Source organism: Anopheles ziemanni, chromosome 2 (genome assembly GCF_943734765.1).
Source record: "Anopheles ziemanni chromosome 2, idAnoZiCoDA_A2_x.2, whole genome shotgun sequence".
In the NCBI taxonomy this organism is placed as follows: domain Eukaryota; kingdom Metazoa; phylum Arthropoda; class Insecta; order Diptera; family Culicidae; genus Anopheles; species Anopheles ziemanni.
Window position 1 is genome coordinate 50,251,187 of NC_080705.1, and position 25,891 is coordinate 50,277,077.

The 25,891-nt window shown below is 40.2% G+C and overlaps 1 protein-coding gene across 1 annotated transcript in view; it reads right to left on the reverse strand.

The window, feature by feature from the left end:
* Nucleotides 1-25,312, reverse strand: part of LOC131293778 (uncharacterized) — a 52,054-nt gene extending 26,742 nt beyond the window's left edge. Inside the window, exons 1-4 of the mRNA XM_058321835.1 lie at nt 25,205-25,312; nt 25,076-25,153; nt 18,517-18,665; nt 18,410-18,474 (exon numbers count right to left, since the gene is read on the reverse strand). Coding sequence (XP_058177818.1) covers nt 18,410-18,474; nt 18,517-18,665; nt 25,076-25,153; nt 25,205-25,312 — 400 coding nt within the window. The remainder of the gene's footprint in view (nt 1-18,409; nt 18,475-18,516; nt 18,666-25,075; nt 25,154-25,204) is intronic.
* Nucleotides 25,313-25,891: the final 579 nt, after the last annotated feature.

Consider the following 25,891-nt stretch of genomic DNA (forward strand, 5'->3'; position numbering starts at 1 on the left):
ACATCAAAGCAGGGCCTGATCTAGTAAAGAAACTAATTGGTGACAGAAAAAAAGGAATCTACAATCAGGAGCACCATATAATTGTTCAATGTGGAAAAGAGTTGGAGCTCAAAGAAGACTCTGGCAGAGCTTTCACAAAGCAAACTAGCAATCAAAGATATGTTCAAGTATCATTAGAACAAAACATTGCAGACTTCATATTCCCCTTTGTTCCAGAACAATCTATGACAGATTCTGAGATCGTGAAAATCAACAGGCACATAGCCCAAGTGTTTGCTTTGGGCGGATCTTCAGTGGTCATAAATATCGACTTGACCAAGTGGTGCTTGCGACAGAGAGCAATAAATACTAGTTTTGGAGGAAAAATCTATGACGAACTATTTGGACTTAGGGGAAAATATGAGGATAGCCACAACTTCTTCTATCAAGTAATGGCAACCTGCAATTCCAGATTTTCCCCTCCTGATTATGATTCCAGAGGAAATCCTATCCCTGGGCTTTTCTATCTGGATAATTTTTAGGAGCTTGTGAAGGAATGAAGCAAAAAGCCTGGACTCATATTACAACTGCATTATTAAAATTAGCAATTGAGGACTTAGACCTGAGAGGTAATGTGATGGGACAGGGAGACAACTGTATTGTTGTTCTTCACATGTCAAAGTCAGATGATGCAAAGGAAGTAACCACCCAGTTTATATCTTATATAACAACGTTATTTTCGAAAATTAATCACAAAGTAAAGCCAAGAGAGACCTGGTACTCAAAAAATTTGCATGAGTACGAAAAAACTCGAATTTGGAAGGGTAGTGCTGTACCTGGGGGCACAAAAAAAGCAACAAAGATAGTTCCAGGTATAAATGATGGGCTGTTCTCCATTCACTCTAGTATGTCCACTATAAATACAATTACAGAAACCATTGCAAAAGCTTCATGGAGTCCAGATATAGCCTTTATTCTATAAAGCCGGTTATTGTCATGCCTGTCTTCCTGCTGTCTGCGTGCATTGTATTGTTGCTGGGTACGTCCCATCTTGGATTACGGTTGCGTCATCTGGTCTCCCGCTGCTGTCACGGCGCTGGATAGGTTGGGGAGGGTGCAGAGGAAATTCACTCGGCTCGCCGTGAGACGTCTTTTAAATGACCCCAGCGCTGCCATTCCTCCCTATCCTGCACGGTGCCAACTTCTTGTGCTAGATAAGCTGGGTGTCCGTCACAAAAACGCTCGATCATTGTTTATTGCCAACATCTTCCTCTCCAATATTGATTCCCCTTCCCGTCTTGCGGCTATTCCTCTTTATGTTCCATTCTACCAACTCCGCTAGCGCCCACCCTTATTCATCCCCACCGTCCGCTCATTGTTCGCTCAGAACGACCCTTGGTTGCGAGCCCTGCGTGCCTTCAATGCCGTAGGTGATCTGTTTGACCACAACTTGTCCATTGCCAGTTTTCGTTCTCGCCTATTGTCCCCTTAATTGTAACCGTTGTTCTTTTTCTACCTCCTAATTGTTAGGCTTCCATTTTCTATCAATTGCCCTAGTGGCAAACAATATAAAAAATGAAGAATAAAGCACACTGTCGTCGGCAAAGTGATTGATCGAGATATCCTTACTAACAATAATAACAACCTTATCAATGCTAATCATGAAAAAGGGAACCATTTAAAGGATTCAGAGCAACATACCAGAGCAATTAGAACAGATCAGTGAAAAATTTTGGAATGAAGCGTATAGCGTTTTTAACTAATATAAATCCCTTTGAGAGGCATTGCGTTATACAGCATTAGTAGGAAAATTTTAGCTGAAATTTGGCCTGTAGTTCAAACCGTGGACAGAGATATTTTGGTACCCAAGCTCATGCGGCTGGGGGCATGCAATCAATGGTACACTGTACTAAACACAGCGAAGGGGAACGAACACCATACCGCCTCACTAGCGACCGGCAATAGAAGAAGCAAGCAAAGGGAATGGTTCCACTCTTCCCTCCCACCTCACCACACCCCTCATGCGCCATTTTCCCGTACTTGGAAATACAGCGTTTATTAAATGAACCAAACATGGAAGATCCTACAAACCTGGAAGCATCCAACATCTACCACCAAAACCTTCCGCTATATATAGGGCTCTTACGAGTACAAGCAAGCGCAATGGCCGAACATTTTAAAGCTGCACTTTCGATGATCAATTCGTATCGTGTTTCACAGATGCAAGGCAAGCCAGTTAAGACTGCCCAATAGCTTGCTTGAGCACTTGAATTGCAAATTCGCCAGTGACATGAACAACTGACTTTAGAAAACTAGGGCTTTCATTTCCAGCCGATCTTATTTGTGCAATGTAGCTGGACCGTGCTTGGAAAGTCCGACGTGTCATTAACCCCTTTTATCCGCTTGCCCGAGACAGGTTCAGGCAAAACTGTGAATTTGTACCGATGGTTTCGACGGTCACCGTTCTTGTTGAAAATTGAATCTGCGTTGCCGATTCACGAATTGCCTGCAAAAAACACAAATAAGGAGATGAACAAATATGTATCTCTAATCTCAGCCCCTGATACGATATGACCGATTTTAGAAGCACCAGAGGCCATTTCGTATTTTGACAAAAAAAAAACGACACATCCGTGGAAGAAGTCAATCGGCCCATTGAACAATCTGTCGCCAGTGCTCGACGACCACAGACTGTTAAAGATAGGGGACGTCTGGCAACGCAGAGACAGCCAATCATCCTCCCACCAGGTCACTATTGCACGAGGTTGTTGATTTAGCATTTCCATTGGCGATATCTACGGGTGGATGGGGTAATACGCACCCCTTAAGGAAAACTATAAAATTTTCTAACAGCTTGGCTCTTGATTGTTGATTTTATCACTGGATAGGATTCATAAAGGTTCAATCTAGTTACCAATTCAGGAATGTTAGCTTTTTTTGCTAAGAAAAACGTATTTTTTTCAGTTTTGACAAAGTTCAATTTTTGATCGATCAGTATCTGGTTGAGGCAAAACGCACCTTTGCTAGGGGTAATACGCACCACAACAAAGGGGCAATACGCACCACAACAAAGGGGCAATACGCACCATAACAAAGAGGCAATATGCACCACAACAAAGAGGCAACATCCACTGTCAAATAAAGATAGTTTGTTTACAAACTGGTACATTTTACCCCGACATACTGGGTGCATATTGCCCCCATTCATAGTTCCCCACATTTTCAACTAAAATATGAGTAAATTTGCATACTTTCCGAAATTTTCATGAATAGTCTCAAGCACTGATTCTCAATTCCTCGTGGGTAAATATCGGTTTTTGCACTTAATATTCCTTAGCGGAATGGTAAGTCACATTATAACAAAAACTGTCTGAGCTGAGAATCATTCTGTTTTGCGTTTATTTCGCGTTTCTGTTGATGTAGAGCTATCAAACTCACAGGGTGACCATATTTCAGGTTGATCTTGCAGGGTGATTACTTTTTACGCGTTGAAAACTCGTTTTTCAATGGAAATGGGAAAGGGTGCGTATTGCCTCAGGGGTGTGTATTACCCCAGCCACCTCTACATGGTTGCCTTAGTACGGTTTTGAACGTGTTCAATCACGGTACCACACGCCATGACTGTGGGTAAGGAACACGTCATTGTTAGAGACAATCAGGAACTGTCACAGTGACAATCCGGACTCGCTTTTACAGCACCTGATAAAGGAACTAAGAACATGATTGGAGATAGGAGAATGTTTAAATAGGTAGAAAACGGAAAAACGATATTTTACAGCGTGCGTTTTCTTTTACAGCTTTTACTTCTGCCCGTTCGTGGTAGCTGTTGGGCGGCGCATAGACTAGAGATGGTAGCATTTTTTACCTGCCTCACGACCAGAGTGGTTCACCTAGAAATGGCTCATTCGCTGTCGACGGTGTAATGCACTCTGCGCGAGCTCGATCACGATTGCGACACGATTGTGCTAGAGAGAGATAAATCGATACAGAATAGATCAGGAGGCTATTCTGCGGAAACTGACCGGACGTGGTCGTGATGCCCGTCGAGTGTCCAGTTAACTAAAAGAGCGGTTTTCCGAGTTTTAATCTAAGTTCTACACGATGCCAAACCCCCATATTCGAACAGTCCGCGACCGCGAAAAAGGTTCTTCGCCCAATTATCCTACAAAGCAAATCTTTGAACATTCAACATTCTGCATGTATTCACATACACACGGTTCCAGTATGAAAAGGGCAGTCACATCAGAGTTGGTGGCCGAGCGCTCACTACATTTCAATTTCATATTGACCTAATGCCGTTGATTGACTGATTTGATTCATTACTCACGATGCTTGTCCACATTGAAGTACCCCAAGTATATAAAAGTGTTCTTATGGTATTGCCGTCCATGCTTACCGAAGGCACACATCAAATTTCAATTATCTCCCGCTAGGCAGCTCGAAATATCCTCAAAACGTCCTCCGCGCTAACAAACGTCCTCCATTTTTGTATGGGGATGAAACAAAAGGAGGACGTTTTTCGAGCAATCGTCCTCCTTGTCCTCCTCACCATACAAAACTGCTCGATGTTTGTGTCATGGAGGACGTTTTTGAGGACGATTTGCTCGAAATTGCCTAGCGGGCTAACACCCTAAAAAGCAATCAGTTGGCAATAACAAACTCTTTTTCGAGTGCATATTGCAATTCTTACACCAGAGAGGCAATTGGCACCATCCAATAGTTCTAGTCACGATGTCAATTCCTTCGAATTCGTCGGAGGTTTGGACATAGAAGAGAGGTTGTTGTGAAAACAACGGTCCGATCAAGACCAGTTCAAATTTAACCGGTTGAAACCGTCAGCAGAATTCAGTAGTAGTGGTAAAAATAAAAAGAGGACGAGTGCTTAAAAAGTTGAAAAAAAAGTAAGTATGAAGGAGAAAAAAACTGTTGGTCAAAAAACTGTTACAGGACGCAACGTTCTAAAAAATTTACACGAAGAAGAATATCTGACAAAAAAACTGTTGCAGGACGTAACACAGGTGTTTGCTTTTCCTCAATGACTAGAGTCAATCTCCATATCTTTCCAGCGGATCCAAAATGCATGTGCGTTGTGAATGAGATCACTGTGAGTAAAACCATCCTACCTAAGACATATGGAAAGAAACAAGGGTTGGGTCAGGAACTGCTCGCAATACAGCCTTTTACGATGGATTGGAATTGAGCAAAGTAGTCTGAAGCAGAAAACCTGTACCACTTGTTTATGAGTCCATGTTCGGATCTTTTATCATACAAAATGCATTGAATCATATGAGTAAAGAACCAAGCACGCTACTATAAACCAGCTTCGAACGATTGGTCAAACGACGAAAAAAGGGGTTGACGAAAACCGGGGCCTGCCTGTACTGTGTTAGGCTTCCATGAAAAATTAACCATGAGCAGCTACATGCCAACAAAGAAAAAAACCGTGATTATGCTATCCTCAATGCATCTGGGTGATGGAGAAAAAAAAAAATCAGGAATAATTGAATTTATAACTGGTCAACGTCGATTGTTTTATAGGCAGTTGAGCAGAGAGCTTTGCATTTCGTTCCCGTAAAAAAGCCATAAGAAAAATCCTCAAATCATGTGGCATTTTTCTACGAAAGTGGCTACTGGAAGTTTTTTAGGTCGACCGATAAACACGTATGCCCAACAAACTGATTCTTCAAAGCTTCAATGGAGCTTCCGCTCCAGCAGAACTTGATTCAACAGGAAGGAAGAAAGTCACTGGAGTTTGCTACGTTTGTCTGAATGACCAATCTAAAAAACGCTGTAAAACTCGCAAATCATGTGCGGCTTGTGAACGTATAATATGGAATTAACTGTTTCATAGTGTCAAATATTATATTCCATCTACTTCTGCACTGTTTGTGATTAAAATTGCTGAAATTCTTTATGGCCAATATAATTTATTATATTTGATGTTGTGATGTGGCACTTATTACTATTATTGAGTTATTAAATACGATGCACGAAGTTGCAAATTTGGTGCAAAAAGCCTTTATTTCTGGCGTAAAGTGGCGTAAAACAATTGGTAATAAAAGTTAAAAAATTCTGCCATAGAAACTGCAATGGGTACCCGGGTACCCGGTTATTGATCGAACGGTTGAAAAAATATCCTTTATAACTATTCTCAAAATGTTTCCAATGCCCGCTGCATCGAATATCTGCGATCCATTTGCGTCGAAGTTTGCTTTGATGAATCTTAGCAGAAAGGCTAAAGTTTGCAGCGCTGACTTTTGCTATTTTCATTCTTCTTCTTCTTCTTGGCGTCATGCCTGCCCGTTAAGGGCTTACGAGACTTGTTTCCCTGTTGCACGTGGATAGTCAGTCCTCGGTGTCCGGTCTCAGTTGGGATTCGAACCCACGCCGTCGAGGTGGTGAGCCTCGGCGCTCATAGGCCGATTGTCTAACCGGCGCTACCGCTCGGCTGTCGCGGACCCCCTATTTTCATTATCATCCGTAAATATTTGTGTTTATTATAAAGTGGTAAAGGTGAATAGTGAATGTGAAAAGTAAAACATGTTAACATGTTCGTGGCGAGAAAAAACTACATGACACAGGCCCTGTAGTATTAAGTAAATATACTTCCGTATGAAATGAGTGTTATCGACAGCTTGTATATACATACATATTTACAGGGTGTTCAGTAAGTTCGAATACACTTTCGAAATGTGTTACAAAACTTATTAAACAAGATCTACTTTTTCAAGTCAATTCCTATGGAAGCTATAATTATTGAGAACGTTTAGGATTTATTAACGGGGAGTACACCCCCTTTGTATTTAATTACGAGCTAAAGACGCTTCTCTTTCTCTACACTGCTGTACGGTGGAGAACGTGTAATTGTATGGAGCGTATTGAGATCTGAGAGTTTCACACCTGTTTGTATCCACGCAGGCTCACTTTTCATACAAGTTTCGCTCACTCTTCATACAAGTTATGCTCGCGGGCGGGTCGAAAATTGTCGGCCCTGCAGCGCGAATGCGATAGAGCATCAGTCAGTCGCTGCGTCCCACTCCGATACACGGGGGCAGGCCTGAGTTCCTTCAAACTGTTTGTTGGGTACGCGCTTCGACCGCGACACCCAAAAATATTGATTTTGGCGATTGTTTTGGAGCTAAATCGGATATCCATTTTTCTATGTGTAATATCCAATTTAATATCCAAAACCCGAGTGTTCAAGTGGCTGGGTCGCGAATAGGGACGATAAAAATTCAACGCTGAATGTGAACCAGCCTATTTCGTTCATCGAAAGTATATGTGAAGTGAGGGCCAAAGTGACGCTACAGGGACTTGTAAACCACACTGCAGAGCGAATAGTAGAGATGAATGGCGATAAAATAATTGAAAAGTTTGAAAACCAACTGTCGAGGTCTATTGAAGTTGTATCAACAAGCTCTAACACAATCTAGTGAAGGTGAAGCTTCCGACAGCAAACACTTGATCAAAAGCACGTATCGGTGGGTAAAACAAAACCGATGCAGAGCTTTGATAAACCGCTGTTGAGAACGAAACGCTGCAGCGACTGCGAAGAAAGAAAAGCGAACAGACGAAAGCAAAACCGCACGCCCGCTCGCCAGTGTTAATGTTGCAGCTTTAACGGTGCGAGGAATCCACTATCAAATAGCCTAACCGGTAGCGCAAAATTCACTAAATTTTTCGGGCTGGGTACCAGTTCCATCTGCTTGCCCGAGTCGAGCTCGGGCAAAACTGTGAAGGGGTTATCGTTTAGGATGAGCTTCAGATAGATGATGATAGATGGAAAAGTTCTTGACTACGTAACGAACACAGCCTCGATGCAAACCTGCGGCATATGCGGAGCTAAACCTAATGATATGAACAATAGCTATAACTTAGAAAATTGTTTCATACCCATAACAGATAATTTATCTTTTGGAATATCTCCATTGCATTGTTGGATGTGGTTTTTCAAATGTTAAAGAAAGCCAAATTAGGAATTCGGGGTACGCGAGGACGAACCTAGGCCATTATGGGCTAACTGCACGAATGGTAATCTTTGTCGTCGTTTATTATTATCCGACTGAGAGGTTATTAAACTGGGTTTAACACTAGAGATAGAAAAAGAACTAATTGATAGATTAGAACATATATCAATTGCCATTAATTGTTCCTTACCCATCAATCCGCTTAATGTAAATATTTATTGTAACGATACATATAGATTTTATTTAAAACCATTACGGATGGTATAAAATGACATCCATTGTTCATAGAGTTTTGGCTCATAGATATAATATTTAATGCGCCCGCCTCTATAGGATCGCTAGGGAGAGAGGCAGCCGAATTGCGGCACAAATTGTATAGAAGGGATGAAAGTGTTCTAGGGAGAAGAATATCCTAGACACATTTAAAAATGCATTATATTCTTCGGATCCATTGATCACTACTTTCTCATTGAAAATAATACTTCACAGATCAGATCAAAATTATCCATAAGAAGTTAGAAAATTTTTAGTAGGCTATAACTCTCAAAGTGAATCGGATTGTGAACATGCATACACACTGAGTCACCGGACTGTTACTCAACGTCAAGTGAAATATCATGCAGTAGTTTTGCATCTTCAGGGCTGATGGTAGCTTTAGACAATTTGAATATAGGAATTTGAATATAGAATTAGATTTAATCGGAAAATAAGCACACTTTTACGTATAAATTGCAAATTGATATTCGCTTGCCATCCATCACCGAAGAAGAGATGTTTTCTGCTGTTAAGGACCTTGTACCGATCTTAACAAAAATCTTCAACAAATCCTTGTAGTCTCGAAGCTTTCCGTTCCTTTGGAAATCATCATGGATGTTCCCTGTTCACAAGAAGACGGACCGGGGTGATATCACCATGCTATTCGCGTGTAGCAAATTGTTTGAGCTACTTCTAGTCAAACATCTCCAGCGAGGATTTAGACTTTCGATCTTTTCTGTTCGACATGATTTAATGCCAAACAGATCCATCGATACTGACATAATGTGCTTCCTGATCTTTATACGGGCTTCCTCGCTGACTTCGCCTCCGTCAACCATGCCCTGCTGCTTGATAAATTGACAAGGTATGGTGTTCATGGTGGCCTTGTCCAGTAGATTCAGAGTTTCTTGACTGGAAGATGCATTCAAGTCAACATTGGTTCGAGCTGTGGTGCTCCATTCTGCAACATGAATTAGCAAAAATGGTTTTACTGCTTCAAAATAATATAGTCAAGCAAGCAATGCTGTTAGATCTACAGATGAAAAGCTATAGCATCGAAAACGAAGAGGAAATATATGAATAAACTATTTAAACTGTATTAGATGGCATAACACCGTATCAAAATATGAATCCTCCAGAAAGTCAAATACAAACTCTAGTTGACAAAAAAAATAATGATCAATACCGCCAACACCTGTTTGGACCCTTTGTGAGTCGTATAAGAGTACAAGGAAAATTATCTGACCCAAAAGCCAACGCAAAGCTGGAGTTGGGTGAATATGTAGCTTCCGCGTACATTTAATTATATGCTTATCCTTTGGCCAATCGGCGTGAAGGTGAGCCTAGCGCAGCAGCTGCCTAGACGTCGAGTTTTCCTACATTATGGCGAAGTTACACAAATATCAATCAAGATTTCCAACTCTGTATATATTAGTGCAGCAACTTTTATGTCTACCAGCCACTTCTGTACCGTGTGAAGAAGTATTTTCGAAAGCCTGACAAATTTATAATGACAAGCTATCGCAATTAAATCCAAAAAGAAATAGACGAAATTACTGTTCCTTCAACACAATGACTTTTAGATTGATTGAAACAAAAAACACTAAATTATGTAAAAGTTTCATATTGTTTACAAACGTCTTTAGGTATAGAAGCAAATAAATTTTATAGCTAGTATCGTTTAGTATAGTAAATCATAGTATGATATTGCATATAATAATGAACTCATGAACTCTGTAATACTATGCTATGAATTATGTCTGACTGAACTGCAAAGAGAAAATGTAGTTTAGAGTAACACAAAATTTCAGTAACACAAAAAATTATTGACAATGTTCACAATGTTTTTGGACTTATGGACTGCATCGAAATGTATATAAAATGAATAATGAGTAAATAGCTAAAATAGTTCAGTTAAGGCAAATAATATATTGTACATAGTCGATAGTTTATGAACTCTATTGCAACGATATGAATTAAGGTTGCTTGAACTGCGATAAAACCAAATCCACACATAAAATGCAAAAGCATAACAAATATTCTCTTGTTAAAAATTCTAGAATTGAATATTTTTTAAAATGTTTTTTTTTTCTGAATGTATGTGATATTTTACGAAACATCAGATTTTACAATGCCGTGAAAGTAATGATCTGGCAAATATTTTTCGTTTAACGTTAGAACCAATTTGAAGTAAAAATCGGTCTTGGGACGAGCGGAAGAATCACCGCACGCGTTCACTTCATCTCACCGAACTGGACCGCACCTGATCTTTCTAAAGAATCATCTTTCCCAGACCGAGCACCTTTTGCGGCCACATTTTGTATGTAAGGGAGATGTCATGAAGACCGAGCATCTTTTGCGGCTACATATTTTATGTAAGGGACATGGCACGGAGAGGCACTTCTGTTCGTTAAGCTACAAAAAACAAAAAGAGGAACAAATTCGCGCCAAAACGAGTGCAGCTCGTGAAGCAAAGAAAGACTCTGTAGCTAAGACTTCGAAAGCTAAGTCCACTGCAAAAAATGCTAATTTGACTATTTGATTGCTGTTGAAATGTATTTCTATCATTTCAAGTTGATCATTGAATATTGTTTAATAAAGCAGTTGAATTTAATGAACTACATCCATTTCGTTTTAAGTCCGCCAAGTAAGGCACATTACAAAAACCAGGCGCCAAAATAGGAACATAATGTGCCACACAAAGAGTTTGTGGAACTTGAAGAAATATTAATCTTCGTGTTTCTAATTTATTTTAGTAATATCCTACGGTAGTTAGCACTTACCACTGTGCAAAAACTAATACTATTTGACCGAACATTGTCTTTGTTATTCAACTTTGTATACACAATTTCCTCAACAGCACCAGATATGGTTCATCAACGGTAGAAGATAATTAAATATGCTCCAGAATGAGATTACGAAGAATACACATCATGGAAGACTTTTGTGCAAGACTATAAATGGGAAGTAATGATGTAGACTTCTCTATTAATAATAAATGTAATACAGTTTAACATAAATAAAAGGATGACAAAGTTCCACTATTCATTTTTTTCAGCAATAGCGTCATTTCTCTTGCCATCATCTCATCAACAGGAATAGTTTTTTTTTTTTTTTTATGTGGCACGACATCCCCTAGTGGGACAAGGCCTCTCTCCGAAGAGAGTTTGTGTGACCGAAAGACGGTATATTATAGATCGGTGGTCAGCCGTTCGTAATACCGGAGGGTGCCAGACTCGAGATTCGATCCCACACCTGTGGCGTGGTGTTTCCTCGCGCTACCGCTGCGCCATGGGCACCCCCAACAGGAATAGTTACAAGCACAAAAAATTTCAATAAAATACTTATCTGATCTCTGACTGGAAGTAATTCACTGAACTTAATTGCATAGCAAAAAAAGATTATGCACTAACGATTGATTAAATCTGCATCCAATTTCAAACACCGTAATTTGAATCTGAAAAATAAAACGACGTTTACATCAGATAATTTACTGTATTAAAAATAAAGAAAATAAGAGGAATACTACTATCGCCTATAAGTTCAGACAAACGACACATTGGCCAACATGCATTGAAAATATAAACTAATGAGAATTATTGAATGGAGGGGCCCATGACGCAGGGGAGGCGTGAGGAAAACTTAATAGAGCTTCACCGATTCACCCATCAACAATCGAATAAAATTTCTTTTCACTTAAAACAGGGGTCGCCAAACTTTTTTTAACGCGAGCCGCATTGGGTGGAATAACCGTAGCGTTGGGCCACATTTACCCAAGGAAGAGAGGATCTCGCGGGCCGTAGTTTGGAGACCCCCGACTTAAAACATTGAAAAAGAAAATCAAAATGGTAAAAATGCTTTACTTTGGATAGACGAAACCATTCATGCAAATCGTGACCAACTCAGAAGACTTATGAAACCATATGGAGACATAAAAATCTTTTTTTTTTACTATTTTTAATAGATCAACCAAACATAATGTTTTTTTACAATACAATTTCAATTAAGTTGAACTATGAGAGTTTCGATAGTCTTCTTGTAAAATCAATGGCTAATAGTAATGTGGTGTGAATACGTTTGTTCATACAGTTTTCATTCTCACAAGGTTTACAAATAAAAGTAGAAATAAAACAAACACCCAAAGAGTCAAATTTAATCTATTCGTGAAATATTACAGTAAGATGATAATCGAAGGGTTGAAACGATTTTCGTAAGAAAAGGACTTTTTTCAATTATAAATTTAAATTCTAAGAAAATCTTAAAATTCATAATACTCACCATACTTAACACAATCGATTTCATCACTGGCAATCAGAGGAACAACCGTATCGGAAACAATTCTGAAATAGATTCACGCATTTATATCAACATTAGTTTTCACTATATTCAAAGGATCAAAACAAAAACTTCTAACAATTAGTCAATCTCATTTGTATTTTTAAAGCTACACGCAAATACGCTGTAACGAATGATTGTATATTCTAATTAACACGTTAAGCGCTACCCGTAATTTGCAATTGTAAACCGTTCTGCCGGCAATTCGTAGCAAACCATCGACGGCGAGCGAGACAGTGCTTTCATGTTCAATCATGTCTCGACGAAACAGAACGAGACAAAGCAGAGAAATGAACATACGGTCAGACTTCAGCATGTGTGGCATATGTTTTCTTTTGAATTCAAACAATTCTGTCTACAAAGCGATATCTTAACTAATAGGAACATTAATGTCTCCACAACGATATCTACCGATATCGTTGAACAAATTCATGTTCAATTATTATTTCAACTGTGTTTGTGTTTTATTCTAGAATTTGCAAAGTCTTATGATGAAATTTTGTTCGTTTCCCGACGACTCTCAAACAAATGATTCTAATAATGCGGACCGTCGGTATGCTTTAGAAAAACTTACTACGTTGTCGGTCCCGAAGCGCTTGTGCCCCTACCAAACCGGCACTGTCGGTCCGAGCGGGCCGACGCCGGCATACGGGAAAGAACGCTGTTGGCCCCACGGGACCGACGTAGTGCTTAACGTGTTAAAGAAACGCAAGACCGATCATTCTCAAAAACATGTTAAAACGCATTCTAACCGGACATCTCAAATTGTTTTTGCTCATTCAATATATGTGTGAAAAGATTGTTGATTTCACATTTGACACTATTCAATAATTTTTACACAATCGAACAATCTGATTTTCATAATCTGTGATCGTGAGATTACCTTGAGAAACATTCATTTAGCTGAAACTTTTTGAGACTTTCACCATTTTGGTCATTAGACTCTCTAATTCAAGATTAACGACGTTAAAACTGCATTGTTGCTTACCACACTGTACACAACTGTTTTCGTTTTTTCTCGTTCCTTGCATGACGTAACCAAAGTTCGGAGAATATTGTTCAGAGGGTAAGCACTTCCCACATGCAATCAAATTGATGCTGCACTAGAATCAAAAGGAAAAATATACATTGCATGAATGGTTGACTAATCTATAGAGAATAAACTTTTTCTGAAATCATTCGTTGTAACTACTTACAAGTCTAATAATTAAATTTTAATCACGCTGCACTACCTGACTGACGGTGTGATGTTGACTTTTCCGCAATGACATGCCATTGTCCGCCCCATTTTCGACAAGGAAAATTTAACTATGCTTTTAATGACGATGTAAAAAACAAATTTCATAGGGAGCGATGAAACACCAAACTGTTAGAATGTTCACATTGAGCAGCTCTTCACAAACGATTTTGTGGCAACGAACCGAGACATCGGGAAATATACACCGAAGTAAAAAGAATAGAAAGCTTTTTTCTCAACCGGAACCCAAACTAACAACTGACAGCTGGAACCCAATGCATATCTAGACATAATTTTTCAAGACAAAAAACACATTATTTGCGGTTGTAGAGCTCTGTACTAAACGAATAAACATTTGTTTTTCAAAATTTCAAAATGTCAGCAAGACATTTCTTATCGGTTTCTCTCACAACTAATCAACGCGAACCAAAAATCTTTCATTTTTTATGGGCCGAGGTGGAATGTAACAAAATTAGGAGCTTCCTATCGTGTACTGTACTAAAAATCATACGATTTTGATTTTTGTCACACTGACTCCTGCGTTTTTATATGTCTACAATAAATATTCTTCTTTCTTGTATGTTTTATACCAAAGTGATTACTATCCAGGTGGGTTGATCCCGAACAAATCGCCTTGATTTTTTTAGAAAAATAAAGGAAAAATTTGACAATCGTTCCGGGTTTTGTTTATGTTTATAATTTGCCAGTTGCTGTTGTTTCCAAAGTTCTTTCCGAAAGCGTAAAAATGCCGTATTTATCATGTTCAGCTGTTTTTTGCAAAAATAACTCATGGAATGTGAAAAAACGCGGGGTCGATGTGGTGTTTCATCTATTTCCTGTAGATGATGAAAGGCGACGTAAATGGATTCATTTTTGTAGTCAAAGAGAAAATTTTATTCCATCAAAAACTAGTGCAGCGTGCTCGGTGCATTTTAAAAGTGATGATTATAATCTAGAAAAGTCGCCTTTGATAAAACTTAACAATAATTTTCGAAGATTGAAACCTACAGGTATTTTACATAACACTAAAATAAGCACATACATAATTACAATTAGAAACACATCTTCAAACATATCTTTGGTCACAAATTAACTTGTCGCTTCTGTCGGTCAGTTTTTCGTTCGTTTTTTGTTGTGTAGTCATTTGTTTATGGAGTCAATAGAAATGACCGAGTTGCTCGGGATTCACGTTTGTTGTCTTAACAATTATCAACAAACAAACTTGTTGCGAGGCAATGATATCACAAATTTGTTCGCTTTGTGACCGAAAATACGTCTGAGGTTGTGTTTATAATATCACAATATAATATGAAATCTGTCTTATTGTTTTGTTTTAGCAATTCCTTCCATTACGGCAAATCGCTTAATTGCGAAAGACATTTACATTATCAATGAACAACAGAATGCAGATCTGCGAGCGGGCGAACTTTATAATGCTACCAATAATAGCAACACTGAAACTCCACCGTCTGAATCAGCCGACGTTCAAATACAATTGAAAAATGCTAAGGTAGAAGTTAACAGATTAAGTTTGGAACTATCAAAAGTTATTGCTGAGAAGGAAAAATTAGTAGAAACCAACACAAATTTGCGCAAACAATTGAATTACTATCACGATGCAAATGAGCAGCTTAAAAAGGAAGTGCAAAATATAAAAGATCAGCTAGCAAAGACAAACCACAATATTTTAAATTCGATACAGTTGGTGCCTCTTTTGAAGGAGATGATTAAACCCACATTATCTTCAAATCAGGTAGACATTATTTTGAAATTAAAGAAAAGAGTAAAATGGATTATACATGAAATCAGTTCGGCCCTCACATTACGCTACTTCGGAAAAAGAGCCTATAGATATTTGGCGACTGATCTCAAATATCCTCTACCTTCTATATCCACGCTAAAACGGTATGCAAGAACTATAATCCTCAAGGAAGGTATTTTAGAGGATGTCATAAATTTGATAGGGAGTTTTACTCAAACATTCCATCAAAAAGATAGAGAATGCGTTATTTGTTTTGATGAAATGAAAGTTAATAAGGTTGTGGAATATGATAGAGCAGCGGATGAAATTGTTGGTCCATATAATTATATTCAAATAGTGATGGCACGTGGGCTTTTCAAAAAATGGAAGCAACCAATATTCATCGGCTTCGACCAAAAAATGACAAAGGACATTATATTAACACTTATAACAAAACTACATGGAAAAGGACTTAATGTGGCAGCAATAGTAAGTGACAATTCTCCAACTAATATTGGATGCTGGAGAGAGCTAGGAGCACAAAATTTTAAACCTTTTTTTCAACATCCTATAACAAACGGAAGAGTCTATGTAATACCTGATGCTCCACATTTGTTGAAACTGATAAGAAATTGGCTGGTTGATCATGGTTTTTTTTTATAAAGGAAATACCATTAAATCGGATTTATTGTTTGATTTAATTGCGAATAGAAATATTGCTGAACTGACACCTTTGTTTAAATTAAGCCAAACGCATATAGTCATGACTTCTCATGAAAAACAAAATGTTCGTAGAGCAGCCCAATTGTTATCACGGACAACTTCTGTTACATTGCGCCAATATTATTCTGACAAAAATGAGGCGTCTAATTTAGCAGATGTAATTGCAAATATAGACCTGTGGTTCAGCATATCAAACTCCTGCAGTCCGTTAGCTAAATTGCATTACAAAAAAGCATATTCGGGCAACGAAAACCGAATTCAGGCGTTAGAAGAAATGTATGATTTGATGTTAAATATGAGGGTTTTAGATAAGGGAAATCGGCAAATTTTCCAGACTTCGGTTTTGATGCAGATTACTGCGTTAAAATGCTTTTCAACGATATGCACGCTAAACATAATGTAAAGTATTTGTCGACCCACAAGGTAAGTTACCTATATTTCACTAAAATTCTATTTAAATTCAATTAAAAAAGAAAAATTCCAATGTCTTTTCACAGTTACACCAGGATATACTGGAGAACTTCTTTTCACAGTTAAGGCAAATTGGTGGTGTATATGATCACCTCTCTCCTCTGAGCTGCATACATAGAATAAGGACAATGATTTTAGGAAAATCGCCTTCGATTTTACAAAACCAAACGTCTCAAAATAAGGAAAACGAAGAGCATCATAACGAAGGTTTCATTTCTGCTTCTCTTTTCGCCTCACCGGATATAGCTTTTACTCCACCAGAAAATGAAACCGAGCCTACGAACGATATAGCCGAATCAGAAAGCAGTGACGTTATGAGTTCAGCGAGTAGTACTATTGCAGAATTGCCGGAACAAGATAGCGATGGTTTGGAGTACATACTTGGCTTTATTGCAAAAAAATATAAACTTAAATTTCAAAATCTTGATTTGGGAACACACACATTGAATTTAACCAGCGACCATAGCTATTCTCAACCCCCTTCTTTTCTAAGCCAATGGTTTTTGAAACAAAGCTATAAAATGTTGTTATAAAACAAAGGTTTTTGAAACAAAGTTATAAATAAAAAATTTTCCAAAAATTACAACCGCATGGTAAATTTAGGAAGGACAAGAAAATTGTTATGAAATGCGTCAAAAGGATTGAAAAGAAAATGCCTGAAATTCCGCTAGAAATCATAACATCTTTTGTTAGGAATCGTTTGCACATACGCATTCGGTATATAAATATGACAATAGGAAACGAGAAAAATATACATGCCAAAAGAAGAATAATAGATCAGGGAGGTAGAAAAAAAGCCAATAAAATAAGAAAACTGGCTAATTGAATACAATATTTGAATGGTCTACTTCATAAGCAAGACATAAAGAGGTGAACCTACGATGTCTGAAGCACGATCAGGAATGTTAGCACAATTGTAATATCAGCGTTAATAAAAATAGAATAAATATACTATTTGTCTCATCAACTTAACGTTTTATTTAGTTTAGTTTGAAGTTCATGCTGGCTGGAATGATTTCCATTGTTTCTTGATTGACACGTATTGAATTTATTAACCTCAGTAACCTTTATCGATATGGATATGCTAGCCAACTTCCAAGTACCGAGTTAATAACTTAATTTGTAATACTTCGCACTCCGTACGTTGCAAGTCCAAACATTCACGCTCGAAACAGGTAACAAAAGTCATGGGTTCATCATTAAAACCTACTTGTACTAGTGAAGTAGTACCATGATCGTCGTTCGCTTAGCCGTTCACCACGGTACGACCGGGAACACGAGCTGGACTTTCGTTCCTACCCGCAAGCCCATGTTATGATGGTAAGTAATGCTGCCAGCACAAGGAACGCAAAAAATTATGTAAAAAAAATTTCGCTATAACATTTTTCGCTACATCGGGCTCTAGATGTATGGGTCCTTTTAACACCCGGAAGCGACTAGCTAATATGCCAAGGGAGTTCTCCACTGGCATACGAGCTCTTAAGTGTCGTTTATTGAACGCTCGTTCAATGGAGTTAGGACTATGCACGCCACCATACGGACGCATGCAGTAATCGGTAAAGGCAAATACTTTGTCACCGAAGGGAAAATACGGAACTGCGGTTCGGTAGGGTACCCGCAACGGTTCTGGAGGTGGCATGTTAAGCTGTTTGTTTTCCAACCTCTGGTACAGCCGTGTGTTTCCTCCGTCGGATATCCTACCCTTGCCCCCAGCGTCTGCGTTTATAAAATTATAGTCAGCATCGACTACTATCAGGAGTACGATGCTGAAAAACCGAAATAATGAATAAAGAATAATAATAATAAACCGCTTGTAGTTAAAGTATTCTGAGCCGCTATCTCGGGGAGCAACAATACGAACATGTTTTTCATCAATAGCACCTATTGCATGGGGAAAATTCCAACGTTCTTCAAATTTCTTTGAAATTGCCAGCCATTCTTCTTGGGTGGAGGGTAACTAAAAGAATAAAAGAGAATGTAAAATTAGCTTTAACTATATGTAGTATGTATAATTATATAAGTTGACAAGGAGGAGAAGCATAATATAGATATAAATACATATTCGACTTTTATTTATTTTCAGCTTGGCGACGGCGATGAGGGCTTCACTCCCCGTTCCCTCGTGGAAATTTCCTTTACTCCCCCATCCAACACTTCCGTTTCCTCCACACCTTCTTCTCCCATCAGGAACATGGTCCTTCCCATAACATCAACTCCTGTCCCTGTTCGCGAGGGAAACGGTGAGTGTTGTGAAAACAACGGTCCGATAGGGCCAGTTCGAATTGAACCGGTTGGAGCCGTCAACAGAGGGCAGTAGTTGTGGTGAAGGGCCGCGTCCGCTAGCTGGTCCAGATCCGTAGGGTCTATTGTTCGGAAGAAAGAGACGACCAGCTGACGGACGCGGCTGATAAGATGATAAAAGGGGCTCCAGCCGGGACAATGGGGTATTTTCGGTTCAGAACAGAGAAAGGAAAAAACACGTGTAATTTTTTAACATTCGAGTCGCTCGAGATAAGAAAAATAAAAGAGGGCCAGTGTTTAAAAAACGCGTTAGATAGAAATAAATAGAACGAAAGAAAGAATCGGACCGAAGAATTGTTGCAGGCCGCAACAGTGCGAGTGAAGCCCTCCCCCATCGGCTGCAAATGCCCGGTGAATCGCCATAAAGCGCGACACCGGACAGTGCAAATCCGGAGGAATGCTTCGTACATTTCCGGAAAAAAACGCCGTCGCATTATGGACATCCAACGGGCCATTTTGGAAGTTGCGAAAACCCATGATGAATGAAATCTTTAATGAATAAAAAAAAAAATTGATTATTTTATTTTTTTGTGCTTCGTACATTTCCGGAAAAAAACGCCGTCGCATTATGGACATCCAACGGGCCATTTTGGAAGTTGCGAAAACCCATGATGAATGAAATCTTTAATGAATAAAAAAAAAAATTGATTATTTTATTTTACTTTTCTATATCACATGACTCATGAAAACTGACACACCTATCACTTTGCGAATAACTTAATAACGGCATGCCATATTGCCAGAATATTTTTTTATGCAGGCGCATCGTTAGGTCAAGTCGTATGTGGAGATGAGTCTCCTAACACACATAATTTTCGCGAGGACTCTACACAAATAAGTGTGAGTGACTGTTGACAGTGCAGTGCGTGTTTTAGAAGTGCTCTACGTTTTCGGATATTTTTGCTCAGTCGAGGGCAGATTTAACATTTGTTTTCGCTGTGCAAATGTGTCCGAAGTGTCTGTTTAGTGTTTGGTAGAGTTTGTTTTTGTTCATGGTGCATCGTTCGGTGATAGCGGTTGGTTTTGTTCTTGGCGGCGTTGCTTATCAGTGGCGTTAGCTGGAGCGGTATCCATATCGCCGGTTATCGTAACGGTGTGCTTGTCTAACCGGCCAAACGAGTAATTTGTGTTTCGTGTGGGTGAGACGGCAGCGTGTGGAGCGGGCGGTACGTATACGGTGTTTATTTGCGTGCGTTTTTGCTCGGATTTTGTTTTACGGCCATGGAGTGTAAAAAATGCTCCGTGGTCGTTTCAACTAGCGATGACCCGATCGTCTGCAATGATTGCGGCGGTCATTTTCACCACCTGTGCGCCGATCTGACTAAATCGGTTGCAAAGGCGGTTAAAAAGTCGAAAAATGTTGTGTTTATGTGCGATACTTGTATCGCTTGCAATAAGAAACCGGGCATGCAGGATGTAGTGGTGGGAGAAAGCCGACCGTCAAGCGGAGAGCAATCGCAAGCCCTACAAGCAGCAGATTTTAAATTGTGTGCACTGATTGAGAGTGCTGTTAAGAAGGGACTGGAAGGAATGAAAAAAGAAGTGTGTGAGGCGGTAAAGCGCCAAGTTACATCAACTTTGCGCGATGCCACCACCACTACATTGAGAGCCCCTCCTGTACCGAAGGTTATCATTGAGAAGCCTTCGCCGGTGAGTGCTAAGGAGAAGGGGAGTGAGAGCTTTGCTACAGTAGTGGCCAAAAAAAGTGGGGCAGATAATAGTTTGAAAAATAAGGTTCAAACTATTATTAGTAATTTTGACATGGGAAGAGCTAATACCAAGCCCACAGCAACCAAGAGTGTTGTGAAGGAGGCTGGCTCTGGGCCCAAAATAGGTAAAAAAGACGTGGCTAAAGTGGCAGAGCAAAAACTCTCCAAGTCTTTAGTAATTGTACCGAAGGTGGATCAATCTTGCGACAAGACAAGAGTTGATCTACGCGCCCGTTTGGATCCGAGGAAGCAGCAGGTTTCGGACTTCCGTAATGGTAGAAAAGGTCAGGTTTTTGTACAGTGTCCTGCATCCGCGTTAGATGAAGTTAGCAAGGAGGTGCAGTCTAAACTCGGGGATGCTTATTCCGTTCGTTTACCGTTGTCCAGAGTAAGGATAATGGGAATGACGGAGAAGTATTCTGGTGAGGATGTGATTGCACTTCTGAAGGAACAGAATGCAGGGATCCCGTTCGCGACACTGGAGCTTGTTGGAATGTACGAAAGTAGGTTCTTCAAGTACCAGAAGTACAATGTCGTGATCGATGTAGACAAGGAATCGGCACAATGTCTAGATGACCTCAAAAAGGTCAAAATAGGTTTTGACAGTTGTGCGATAAGCACTTCTGTTCATGTATTGCGATGTTTTCGGTGCGGGCAGTTTTGGCACAAGAGCACCGAGTGCAATAAGGAGGAAGCCTGCTCTAGGTGCAGTGGTGCACACAGGACGTCGGAATGTGAGTCGGCGGCCTTACAATGTGTGAACTGCGTGTTGGCGGGTTCAAGGGGGAGCACGGAACATGCTGCTTTTAGTAGCAAGTGCCCCATATACAAAAAACAGGTATCAAAGATTGCTAAGCATTCCCAATAGCAGAGATTGCTGGGGATAGGACAGCGATATGAAATCATGTATTGCAATGTCGCTGGCCTATCATCAAGCTATGTTCTGTTACGCGACTCGGTAGAAAGGATGCAACCCGCGTTGGTCCTTCTATCTGAGACGCATATAACGGAGTGCGAAGCATTTGATCAGTTTAGTATACCGGGGTACAGGGCCGTGTCCTGTTTGTCCCACTCACGACACACAGGAGGGGTTGCGGTTTACGCTGGGAACTCGGTTGCCTTGAAGGTGATTCTAAACGAGTCGCTGGAAGGCAACTGGTTTTTGGGGTTTACTGTGACTCGAGGTATGGCGGCTGCAAACTATGGCGTTCTGTATCACTCACCTAGTTCAAGTGACTCACGATTTGTCGAAATTCTGGAGGACTGGTTAGACAGATTTCTAGATTTTGGCAAGCGTAATGTCTTGGTTGGGGACTTCAACATTGATTGGTTCAATGATGTGAGGTCCGAAAAATTGAAGAAACTTATGGACTCGGTGTGCCTGAAGCAGAAGGTTAGTGCAGCTACCCGTATTACGAAGAATAGCAGGCCATTGATTGACCATGTGTACTGCAACACAGACTCAATTAGCGTGGTAACAGATGCTTGTGCAAAAATATCTGATCATGAAACTTTGCTTTTAAACTTGAATGATGAACGTTTCAGGACAGTTCAAAAACAAGTTAAATGCTGGAATAGGTACTCTAAAGAGGGTCTTTGTCAGGCAGTCACTTTGGGTCTACAGAGGGAAACTACAAATTTCCATGAAGCTGCAGATCTATTGAAGGATACACTAGAGAGTGCTATGAATAGTTTAGTTTATGAAAGGACCGTGGAGACTAGATACTCTGGCAGATGGTATACGTTGGCTCTGGAAAGTCTAAAGCGGAAAAGAGACAAAGTGTACAAAAAATTTGTTCGGACTAATCTGGCTTCACATTGGTGTGAGTACACTAAGCTACGAAACGAGTACAGTAGGTCTTTAAAAACTACTCGTGAGGAATACTTCAATAGGGAAATTAGCAAGCATCAGGGTGATAGTAGGGAACTTTGGAAACTTCTTAAAAGCATGTTGAAACCCGACGAGAATACAGCTTCATGTGTGAAATTCGATAATTTCGCAGCAGGGTTCAACTTTTTTTTTGTGAATAGCGTCACACTTGTTAACAACAACATTCCGACGGTAGACGAACCAGTCGAGCTGAGACAAGTTGATGCTCCCAGGCATAGATTTTCTTTTCAACCAATAGACATGAGCAAGCTTAGGCAGATATGTTTTGACCTGACCAAAACGGCAGGAATAGGGAATGTAAATGCAAAAACTTTGCAGGATTGCTTTCATGTAGCGGGGGAGACGCTCCTGGATTTGATTAACCAATCGATGGAGAGGGGTGTTTTTCCGGAGACATGGAAGGAGTCATTGGTTGTACCTATTCCAAAGCTGACTGGAGCTATCAAAGCGGAAGAGTTCCGCCCCATCAACATGCTTCACACTGTCGAAAAGGTCCTGGAGGTTGTTATCAAAGACCAATTGGTGCAATACCTGGACCAGACCGGCCTGCTGGCCCGGGAGCAGTCGGGATATCGGGAAGGACATTCCTGTGAAACTGCACTGAACCTGGTGCTAGCGAAGTGGAAGGGGTTGATGGACAGTGGAAAGCCGGTGCTTGCAGTTTTCTTGGATCTAAAGCGGGCATTTGAAACAATATCGAGACCCTTGTTGCTCACAACACTTCGACGATTCGGTATTGAGGGGAAGGAACTCAGTTGGTTCAGCGATTATCTGACAGGTAGAACCCAGAGGACAATTTTCAAAAAATCTGTTTCAGATCCCATTGAAAACACCCTTGGGGTTCCACAAGGAAGTGTTCTTGGACCAATTTTGTTTATCATGTATATAAATGACATGAAGCAGGTCTTACGTTCCTGCGAGATAAATCTTTTTGCTGATGACACAGTAATATGTATATCGCGAAAGGACGTGAAACAGGCAGAGTCCCTTTTAAATGCAGACTTGGTGGCTCTGGATGGCTGGTTGAAATACAAGAAACTCGCATTAAACATTAGTAAAACACACTACATGGTGATGTCGAGGAGGGAGAGGATCGGCCAGCTTTCCATTGCCATCAACACGGAACCAATTGACCGAGTCTCCCAGGTGAAATATTTGGGAGTCATTCTTGACGGACTTACATTCAGTGCACATATTGATGGGGTCATCGCTAAGGTGGCAAAGAAGTGTGGGGTGATAAGTAGACTGGGGAACAACCTAAATTTTTTTGGGAAAGTTCACCTCTACAAATCCATTATCTCACCACATTTTGATTTTTGTCCATCAATATTGTTCCTCGGCAATCGGACACAGCTCAAAAGGTTGCAAAAAGTGCAAAATAGGGTAATGAGATTAGTGTTGTGTTGTAGTCGGTACACGCCGTCTGCTGTTATGCTGGATGTCCTGCAATGGATGTCGGTAGAGCAGCGGATAGTGTATCAGACTATGATACTAATATTCAAACTCCTGAGGGGCTTGTTACCGGGGTACCATGGAGAAAGAGTAGTTAGGGGTTCTGACGTTCACCGGTACAACACTCGAAGGGCTCATGATCCTAGAACTTCGAACTTTTCAACAGTATTTGCCAGAAATTCTTTGTTTTGTAAAGGTATACAATGGTATAACAGCATGCCTAGAGAGATTGCCGAGGCTGCAAACGTTCGCGAGTTCAAGCGCTTGTGTGCCGTGTACGTTAAGCAGGTTGTTAAGTAGCACCCAGTAGAATGTGCAATGTCTCGTAGTTGTCTATTGTGAAAATTTAATGTTTGTAAGCATCGCACTTGTCATCACGATCTCACAGATGATGATGATGAGATTTTTGTTTTGCAAATTTAAATGTAAATAAAAAAAAATGGAACAACATATCTTTGAGACACGCGCGCGTAAAAGTGGAAATTTGAAGTTGATCTTTCTGTAGGAACTGCATCAGTCGCTCTTGTGCAATCACGTGGCAGGCGCCTCGAATTCATCCATTGATGATATTTTCGACGTGACCAACTATTTCACGGATAAGGTTTGCTTAATTTGCCAATCCTGGAAAGTGGTAACTCCCCTCCATATGTTGGATAAGGGAGATACCGGCTACACGAATAGGAGAGAGCATTTTTTGGCCGTGCACTCCGGAGAGCGGTTCCACGACTCCTGTCTTATGGAAGTTGTGCTAACCGCTGTACGCAAGGAAAAGAGAGCTGACTGGTCTTTTTCGTGAAGGGTCACTTTGATCCCACCACTTCGTGATTTGCCTTGGATATTGCTTACAAATATCTTATGATAACTCCGCCATTCTCAAACCTGTGTTGGGGTAAGAGGTGGGACTCATCATCATCATCATCATCATCAATAACATTTTAAAGCCAACGCTACCGACACAGTTAATTTTGTTAACTTTTAACCTAAACATACGATTTTGTTTTCATTCTTTCTTACCTTTACATAATCGCGAAGCTCGTTATTTATGCAAGTGCACACCTCCTTTACAATGTTACCTATCGAGTGCCGCGAAACCTAAAAACAAATAATAAATAATTGTCAAACATCCAAGTACAAATCACTTACCCGGAATAAATATTGGAGGCTAGTGAATGTTTCGCCGGTTGCCAGATATCGCAACGTTATCATCAACCTTTCCTGAGGAGTGATAGCCTTGCGCATATTTGGGTCCATTTTGGTAATTGTTGGACCAACTGAATTCCCTGGGATGTTATGTCGGTGAGCAGATGATTCGCCGTTTCGTTCCGCTGGAGGAACCAATTCTGCATCCAAAAACGACGCCTCCTCCGAGTAGGAGAGCGAGAAGAATCGTCGTTCTCTGTTGATACTTCTTGCGACATTTTTGAATAATCACCTTTTTAAAATTTTCCTCGCGAAAACGATTAAATATAACGTAAACAAACCGCAGTTGTTTATTTTTAAAATAGACAGATGATGTAAACATGACCAAGGTTAATACACAATAATAGCCACAATAGTATGTAACAACCTTGAACATGACAATCAGATTACGCTTGGCCCGAAATTTGATGATACACGAGAGACCAGCGTAATTCACGATTATACTAGCGATTACGCTTCGTTTACCGTCCCCTTACCGCATGCGGCACGCGGGCCGTAGTTTGGAGACCCCTGGCGTAGACGAAGCCGCCAATAAAGCCGGGATACGGAATTGGATCAGCGTGGCGAGCGATCGTGAGCGGTTTCGGATGGAGCTTCGTCAGGCCAAGACCGCTCAGCGGTTGTAGCGCC